The following is a 9,026-nucleotide window of genomic DNA, read 5'->3' as shown; positions in this document are numbered from 1 at the left end:
AAAAAAAACAGCATAGGCAGCAAATAGTAAAGCAAAGATTAACAAATTATTTGTGCTGACCTGTGAGGCCATGTCCACCAGCTGAGGGAGGCGCAGCATTTTACCCATGTCCCCTTTCAGGAAATCCAATAGGCTGCCTGTTAGCAGGGACACATACTGCAGGTTAGAATAATCAAATCACTGTTGCAGTTTTTAAATCCAAAAATGTCTTTAAAGCAACCAATTTTATTTCAAAACTAACTCCATTTGGTATATTTAACCCTTTAAACCCCAAGCCGTTTCTGGGTGTTTTGTTTATCCTGTCACATTTTTACTTGATATTTACAATATTCACATTTACTCTAACACAGTTTTGAATGATGCTACAATTATTTGAATACACCAGTGTGTAGATCAGAAAGTGAGAGAATGTCACGCTGACCTTGCCCCATGTACTCTGTGACGATGTAGATAGGCTCCTCAGATACCACGGCGTACAGCTGAACCAGCTTTTCGTGTCTCAGCTTCTTCATGACCTGAGCTTCCTGAAGGAAGGCTTCAGGGGACATGGTGCCAGGCTTCAGGGTCTTGATTGCCACCCGTGTTGTACCGTTCCATGTGCCTGACAAACGAAGGAAGAAATAAAAGCTATGAGACAGTACTTCATCAGTATTGATTGTTGGAACTCAAACAGTTATTAGCTTCTGTCATTAACTCATGTAAAATCAAATCATCAACCAGTGGTACTGAAGGAGAACTTCTGCAGCTGCCAGGTGGTGTGAACACAGATATAATATCTTAACACTACATGCTGCAGTTATGAGTAAGGAAACTACTAGGTAAGCAAGGAAGTTCAAGAAGTATATATATATATATAATCGACAGAAGTACTTGAAAAATGGTTAAAATAGTTTTTTAAAAAAAACAAATTAAGGGCCGCCGCTATAGCTCAACTGGTTGAGCTGGTGACCCATGTACAGAGGCTACAGTTCCCTGATGCAGCGGTCATGGGTTCGAATCCAGCCCATGGCCATTTGCTGTAGGTCCTTCCCCCCATTCTTCTCCCCACTTTCCTGTCTCACTCTCTGCTGTCCTGTCAAATAAAGGCAAAAATGCCCCCCCCCTCTCAAAAAAACTAAACAAACAAAACCAAACAAAATAAACTGACGACCAGAGAAGGACTCTTTTCAAGTTAAGATTCAAGTATGGAGGCCAAAAGTTTGGCCTTCACACAGTTTGTTAATATTCTACTGAAACTGGTTTTAAAACCTAATTTTCAGTAAGAAGCAAGAGCAACAACTGTATTCACATAAAGAAAGAAAACCAACTTTCTATTCTCATTGTCATTAAAGATTTGTTTAAGAGACAGATCAAAGCACGACTTACCCATCCAGACCTCTCCAAAGCAGCCCTGTCCAAGCTTGAGGTCCAGGCGAAGGGACTCTCTTGGGATCTCCCAGGCATCCTTGGATAAGCCCTGAGTCTGAGGCTTCAGTACAGGACAAATCTCTGTTAGACTGTGACACAGTCCATCAGCGTGCTCTGGAGAGGGAAGACAGTGAGTGTGATCAGTGGCATATTAGAAATTTATCACAGAATACCCCCCAGATGGTGCAGGAAACAGAGGAAATGTCTCCACGTCATCTGTGTCATGTAAATCCTTAGAGTTTCAGTAAAAAGCAACTAGACTTGTTCTTCCAGACGTTTCACCTCTCATCCAAGAGATTTCTTCACTTCTGAACTGAAGAAACCTCTCAGATGAGAGGTTAAATGTCTTCCAGTGCAGCTGCTTTTTACTGAAGGTTGAGAGAGAATGTCTGACTAAACGAGTAAAGAAATGCTTGGGAGTCTTTCTACTCATCTGTGTAATTACTGGTGACTCAGTCGGGGAATGATTGCTAAGCAGCCTTTTTCTGGTGGTAAACTCACTGCGATAGTGGTTGACAAGCTGCTGCAGGGTGCCGAACTGAGTGCGTGATGTGATGTAAAAGCCTCCACTGTCCAGCTTCCTGATCTTGTAGTGCTTCACGTTGAGCCCTTTGGTGTTGTCGTAGTCCAGTACAGACAGACAGTAGGCACCTGGGAGGAAGAACAACAAAAATGATGGTGCAGCTTTTATTTTGAATTATACCAGGTGATAGATCGCTTGCATGCATATGAAGAGTATTTTTTTGGGATAATGTGCTCATTCCACCACCAGAGGGCAGTGCTAGTCAAGGGAAAACAGTGTGAATCACTGAGGGCCCAAGGCGATGCCTCCCCCATCTCTTTATGTTTGAACTGGGCGATATGGCCTGTGGTTGTACAGTCCTCAGCTTCAGCTCAGCACTGACCTAATTCTGTCTGCTCACCCACCCAGTACTTCCTCGCTGCTCCTGTTCACCCATCTACTCGCTTTCTCTCCCCACCTTGACCCTTTCCTCATTCTACGTAAAGCTTATACACATATCCCCTAATAGGAAATCTGTAATGTACACGTGTATGCGCATCACACACAGGCAGGCAGCAAGCTGAGCCCGTAGGGAATACATTGCTGCAGCACTCGAAGCAGCAGGAGCAGCAGCAGCAGAGCAGCTGCTTATCAGAAGTATCTCCAGACCGAGTCCCACAGGCGTCGCATCCAACCTTTTCCCATCTGCCTGTTTCGTTTCTCTTCTGTGCCCACGCTGGCACACGCCTGGCAGGGCGCATAGTGAACAGCAGGGTAACATGTCTTACTGCTAGAAAGAATTTGCTTTCTTCTCCTTGGTGTCTTTTTGCTGAGACATGTCATAGAACTCAAACTGAGTTTCACGCTGAGATCTGAACATTTTACAAGTTCATAAAAAAAATACACGAATGAGCCTAAAAAGCGCTATGACATCACTGTACCGTGTTACTTTCCTAAACAAAATGTTCTCTGGGTAGGCTTGGTGATCAATACCATAGACTAAATAATTGGATCTGCTTTCTTGGGTTCTGAGAATTTTCGTCTTCACAAACATATTTTCTCATACTATGGTTTTAAGAAAGAACTCTGCACTTCACTGAAACTTGAAACCCCACCCCCCAGGCTGTTGTTTGAGGATGCCAAAAGTCATAACAATCCTTGGAATCTCTTTTAAAAATAGTTCTCGTGTTTAATAGGGCTGAGTATCGTTTGAAATTGTTGGCACGGTTGCAATAGGATACCTAGGACAGCTTTTACAGGTGTTCCGACAGGTTTTGTTAGAAAAGTGGCAAGTCCTTGGCAACGCGAAGAAAATTTGTCTTGTTTTTCATCACTTTCTAATGTCTTATTATAAAGACAAACTTTAGTGATCCTCCAATGGGAAAGTTGCAGCTTAAAAAACATAAGCAGGAGGGTTAAAAGTGATGAATGAAAAGACTATATCCACCTTCCACATATACGGACAGACATGGTGGACTTGCATCAATAATTGTAGGACACACATAGTGGGTAGAATTGCATTTAGTTTAATTACAAACAGAAATTCGCATTAAATAGTAGGACAGTTGGACAGAGGATATCTTCACAAGCTAGTCTTAATTATCTGACAAATAATCTCACTAAGGATTTTGTTCAAACTTTTTATATGCCACAATTTTTTTATTGTCAGTGCTATGGCAAGGGCTTGACAACCTGCTGACGGTCAAAAGAGACCGATTGAATGATGTGTCCACAGTCTTACCTTTGGTGGTCTCACTCTCTCTGACCAGGAAAGTCCCTCTCCTGTTTTCTAAACTCAGCAGCAGCCTCTCCGAATCACGGCGCGTGATTTTGCCAAAGTACCACCTAGGGAGGTCAAACACACAAGGGACTTTAGCAGGTTGGTGAGATAAGAAAGATGTATGTGGCAGGAAGAGAGGAAATGGCACATTGAGGGTGAACTTTAGCTTATAATTTCAAAAAGAGTATTCCAGATGCCATGCGTACTAATGCCTGTGGTGCAACAGCTGCTTACCTGGACTCTAGAGTCAGTTTGAGATGACTGGTGGAGCAGGAAGCAAAGGTGAGAAATGGAGTTGTTACAAAAAGTTAGTTTGTGAGTTTTTTTTTGTAAGCAAGCAGGTTAGTAAGTAAAGATCAGCAGAGAAAGCAACACATGTACTTAGGAATAGTCTGACATTTTGAATTTTTTGGTTTATGGCAGAGAGTGACATGAGAAGACCTGCTCTGGTGTCTGCTAATAGATATGCGCTAAACGGAGCAGTCAGTTAGCTTAGCTTAGCATAAAGACTGGAAACAGAAGCAAAAAGTTCGCTTGGTACAGTCCAAAGGTCACAAAGTCCACCTACCAGCATACCTGAAGTAGTCTGGATACCATCTCCTATCTTGGTTTATAGACTAAAGTGTAAATATGAAATGCATTTACTAGCATTAAACACCAGGGGGTGGAGTCTGTATATTATACAGAATTACTGACACCAAACAAAGCTGTGTGTTTTGGGTCTCAATTTGCTTTTGGATTACAGAGAAACCAGACTATGTGCAGCACGAAGTTTAGCTAACAGCTGTTCAGCTGGTTGACTATGTTTACAGTCAAATCTGGCAAATGTATCTTTAAAAAGTAACTTGTTTAGCTAGTTTACCACATGCTAGATATACAGCTACACATACTGTAGTAGTTTATATGTCCTGTAACAACATAATTCACAAAACTGGCTCCAGACTTGGCAGGACAACATCCTCCCTTATTTCTTGCCATACATTAATGGTCCTGTGTTAGTGTTGGTAATGTTAATGCACATATTCCATAAAACTGGCTAGTAAAAACAGATAAAATTATTAAGCTTTCATCCATTCACAATGAAATACAATATGAAATACCTTATGATGAACACTAGGGGGCATAACCTGTATATTGTACAGATTTATGGACACTAAACAAAACTGCGTGAAATTGAGGTATTTAGCCTAAGCACTAAACCCTCGCGTTTCATTACAGTGTTTAAATATTTTAGCAACCAATCAACAGTCAGGAAAGCATTGAAAATCAGTAAATCCTGTGCGGATACTACAAACACGCAGTAAATAACCTCAACAACGAGCAGCCAAATGCAGTCATTTATGCACAAACTTTCTTTTCTGTACCATCCATGCTTAGTGTAGGTAAGGCAGGACAAACACGTTTACATGTCACTAAAAGTTTGCAGCTTTGTGGATTCACAGAGGGGGGTGCACAATAGCTTTGAAAAGTTCACAAAAGAGCCCTCATTCATTTGATGGTTAGATAGTTGGACAGCCCTAAACCCTCAGTCTCTGTGAATGTGAAGTTTGGCATTGGGCCATAGCAAGCTTTAGAAGTTTGGGTGGGTGGACTTCATTACTTTTTCACCATTTTTCCAGTCTTTATGCTAAGCTAAGCTAACTGGCTGCTAGCTGTACTTTTAGATTTACTGTGTGGTAACAATCTTATTGTCTGCCTCATAGTGAGAAGGCAAATAAGTGAATTTCCCAAAGTGTTGAACTATTCCTTTCTGGACTCAATTCAAATTCACATGAAGCAAAAAAAAAGACAGAAAATTCTTAAGAATCCAAAATCTGAGTGTCAGTGCTTCCATGCTCTTGGTGTAAGACAGATAAAAGAGACAGAGCAAGAAAAAAAAATGAAGGGGTTTACTCTTCTGCCTGGATGGAGTCGGATGGAGCCACATAATTGCTGGGGATGTAACCGCTTTCTCCAGTGGTCAGGGAGTGCGCCAACCACCAGTCCCCTTCTCTGCACAGATGAAATGATAACGCACAGCTTCACCAAGGATCATCACACATCCAAAACGCAAATGTGACTTCTAGGGCTGTTTATCAAGTGTCTCAGAGTATAAACACATCGAGACAGTTAACTCTTTATTTTACACCAGTTTAAATAAAGTAATCTTGGCTCTTGGAGAAACTTGATAAATATAAGCCCAGATTTCTCTACTGTTAAAGAAATAATACTGAGTTATGTAATTATACAAACATGCATTCATGTGGGTAGGACAAAAAGGGAGTATATGCTACACTTTATCAGGGGCTGAGCTGCTGCAGCTTTGCAGCACTATTTTCACGAGTAGAATTTAGAGCAAACTGAGGATTGTTTGCCTTCAGCTGCCCTGCAATGATGATAGTGCTGCAAGACTTTGCACCAGCTCCCCTTGACTACTGCACTGAGAGTTCACGGTGCAAGGGCAGAGTTATGTGAAGTGCACAAGGCTTATACAGTATTCGGTCTACGTGATACAGAAAACACAGGCAGACAAAAAGTAAATTCAAATGCAGATCCAGAGAAGCTTCACAAACCTGCAGTTCACCTTCCTCCTGTAAAAATGTGATGGTTTGTGATGGAAAAATGGGAAAGAGAGATGAGAGGGAAATGGTGAAAAAGAAGGAGGTTAAAGAAACTCAGAGAGCACATCATGGGCAGTGGCAGAACACTTCAGTATACAGAACAGACTCCAGTACACATGATAGAGTTGTGAGTGTAAAATATTTGAACAGCTACATAATGAGGGAGGCACAAATATGAGGCCTGACAGGGAAACATGTAAAGGGCACAGAATTATCATGACAAAAACGTGCCAGGTCACAGTATATGGCTCTACTAACACATTTAACCGGACAAAACAGAACTAAAACAAGCCTGTGTGACACCTAATTTGACTGTATTAACCCGTTAACTAATCTTAGAGTTGGTTCATGGATTGTGCGTGGACTTGACCCAACAATGATCCAGGTCTTTGGCTTAAGGGGCCAGATGCAGTGATAATCCACTATTGTTCTGAGCTCGTGCCTTCTAGGTCAGTAAGTTGTTGGTGGGCGAGCAGTGCTGGGGGTGCAGCACCACTGTATATGGTTCACTGCACCTCTATTGATTCATAGAGTAAAGCCCATACTAAAAACAAGCATGACCTCCCCCCCTGAAACAGGTTAGTAAGTAGGTCTTGCACTAACTCTGCTTCTTTAATTTCCAATAAAACCACATGATCAGCTTTGTGAATGAAGCAACATTTGTGCAGAAACATGTCACTTAGATATAATTCAAGCTCTCCAGAGGGAAATCACATCCCTCTGGTTATTGACAGAGAGACAGGTGATATGCATTTTTGGAGTTTAAAGCAACTGAGCAATGCATTTTGAGCATAGAAAAAGTGTTCTTGGGCCATTCTTGAGTGTGCAAGAGGAGACAGAGGAGCTGTAGATTGAGTTAAGAAAAGGGAAGTAAGATCTATATTTTCCTTACGTATTGTTTACTATCTGGAGGCGTTCACCCTTCCTGAAAGACAGATCTGAGGCTGTTCGAGACTCATAGTCATACAATGCCACGAAGGTCGTCACGCCTCCTGTTGGAAGAGAGAGTTTGGCTCTTATCGAAGAACTTCACACTGTACATACAGAGCTTACACTTAAAACAACCTGCACAATTAGGGGCTAAACCTACTAATCCTTGCCTGGAGCAGAAGTTCTCACCTGCCAGTGTGATTCTGTTGGGAGACGTGACAGCGTTGTTGTCGACACCTCCGAACAGGGCCAGCTCTGCATTGTTGCCCATTGACTGATTGCCACTGAGGCCTCCATCCATCGTAGGACTACGGTTGGGAGTTAGGGACTGTTGAGTAGAGTTGAGGTGGTGGCCGCCAGCCCCTCCCCCGGAGCTGAGGTTGCCATCAAGGCTGCGGGTTCGCTGGCCTACATCCTTGGGTTTACTCTTGGATCCCCCCATGGCCGAGGCCTGTAGTGTATTCAGGGACAGAGGAACAGTCTGTGAGACAGCAGATGACGAATAAACTTCATTAAAATTGAATTTCAAGGAACTGTAAAGATAAATTATACTATAATTTGGCATCAAATGGACTTGCTTTCTTATGTAATTTTCTTAGAATACATTCTCTGGAAAAAATCCTCCGGCTGCCACAAGGCCAGATGCAGAAACCAGAGCTGGACCGGAGACTACCATTAAACCCACAGAGACACGGTGTCATGCAGACCACATGAAGCAAACTTCCCCACGGACAGCGGAGCAGCTGCCACTCTTTGGTTTCAACACAGACATGAGATCCACTGCAGCCCACTCCCACCAGCAGAGCAAACACACACACACACACACACACACACACACACACACACACACACGCGCACGCACGCACGTCGCACATGTGTCAAACACAGATGCTCATACAGGGACATGTTGCAGCATTGTGCAGGATTACAGTCCTGGCCTTGCCCTTTTCTTTAGGTTGATCATTTATAGATGGATGAGTATGTCTTTAGTAAAGCCAAAACCTAAAATCTATTCACACCCATGCTACTTTTGTTATTAATCTTAGTAGCAGGGCTGACTCAATTAATTAATCATAGAAAACTGGTCAGCAGCAATTATGATAATCATTTAGAGTCACAACATGAGCAAGAATGTTAGATTTACTGATTTGTGAAGACGATGTTTGAGGGGAGGAGACTGCTACTCAGGTAGAACATCAAGAGGGTAGACAAAATAGTGCTTGGTGTGGTTGGGGTTTTTTAGGGTTGCTCGGATGTATCTAATCAGAAGGTAATTTTTCTCTCCCAAAAACATCCCAAAAAGAGTTGGGAACATGCACAATGGTTTGAGCTGCCCTACAAAGGTACATAAATTCCTGCAGTGGAAAACAGTCTATTGTAATTTGGGTTGCAGACTATTGGATAGACAAAATACTCTGGGCTCTGAAAATTTGCTTTACTACCTTTAAACTTTTTCATAAACAAACAAAAAACCCAGAATAGATTAAAGCAATATGAAGTGAATATTTAATTGGAACATGCTGTAGGTGCATCATTATTACCTACATTGAATGTGTTTGTAAACACCTTATCTGTACAGCTGCTTTTAACTCCTGAGCTGATAAATGCTCCACTATTCTCTCTAACTTTATCAGTGTACCTCGTGGTGCTGGAGCGTCAGAGAACATTAAGTTTTTCTGTGCTTGTTTTCTGAAAACAGCTTTTTGCTGTGTCCGCGAGAAAAACTAAAAAAGCAAAAGGTGTGGCAAAGGAAAAGCAAAATGAATGCTTCGGGGGAACTACAGTGTGTGAAGATAAAACTGTCAAT

At 42.1% G+C, this 9,026-nt stretch overlaps 1 protein-coding gene across 1 annotated transcript in view; it reads right to left on the bottom strand.

Moving 5' to 3' along the window:
- The window catches only part of src (v-src avian sarcoma (Schmidt-Ruppin A-2) viral oncogene homolog), a 29,880-nt gene that overhangs the window by 3,480 nt on the left and 17,374 nt on the right, over positions 1 to 9,026 (bottom strand). The window contains exons 2-9 of the mRNA XM_008287749.1: positions 7,409 to 7,670; positions 7,182 to 7,281; positions 5,583 to 5,681; positions 3,651 to 3,754; positions 1,909 to 2,058; positions 1,366 to 1,521; positions 422 to 601; positions 61 to 137 (exon numbers count right to left, since the gene is read on the bottom strand). Of these exons, the coding sequence (XP_008285971.1) occupies positions 61 to 137; positions 422 to 601; positions 1,366 to 1,521; positions 1,909 to 2,058; positions 3,651 to 3,754; positions 5,583 to 5,681; positions 7,182 to 7,281; positions 7,409 to 7,661 (1,119 nt within the window). The 5' untranslated portion in view covers positions 7,662 to 7,670. The remainder of the gene's footprint in view (positions 1 to 60; positions 138 to 421; positions 602 to 1,365; positions 1,522 to 1,908; positions 2,059 to 3,650; positions 3,755 to 5,582; positions 5,682 to 7,181; positions 7,282 to 7,408; positions 7,671 to 9,026) is intronic.

Source organism: Stegastes partitus, unplaced genomic scaffold (genome assembly GCF_000690725.1).
Source record: "Stegastes partitus isolate 25-593 unplaced genomic scaffold, Stegastes_partitus-1.0.2 Scaffold12, whole genome shotgun sequence".
In the NCBI taxonomy this organism is placed as follows: domain Eukaryota; kingdom Metazoa; phylum Chordata; class Actinopteri; family Pomacentridae; genus Stegastes; species Stegastes partitus.
This window is presented reverse-complemented; position numbering and strand designations above follow the sequence as displayed.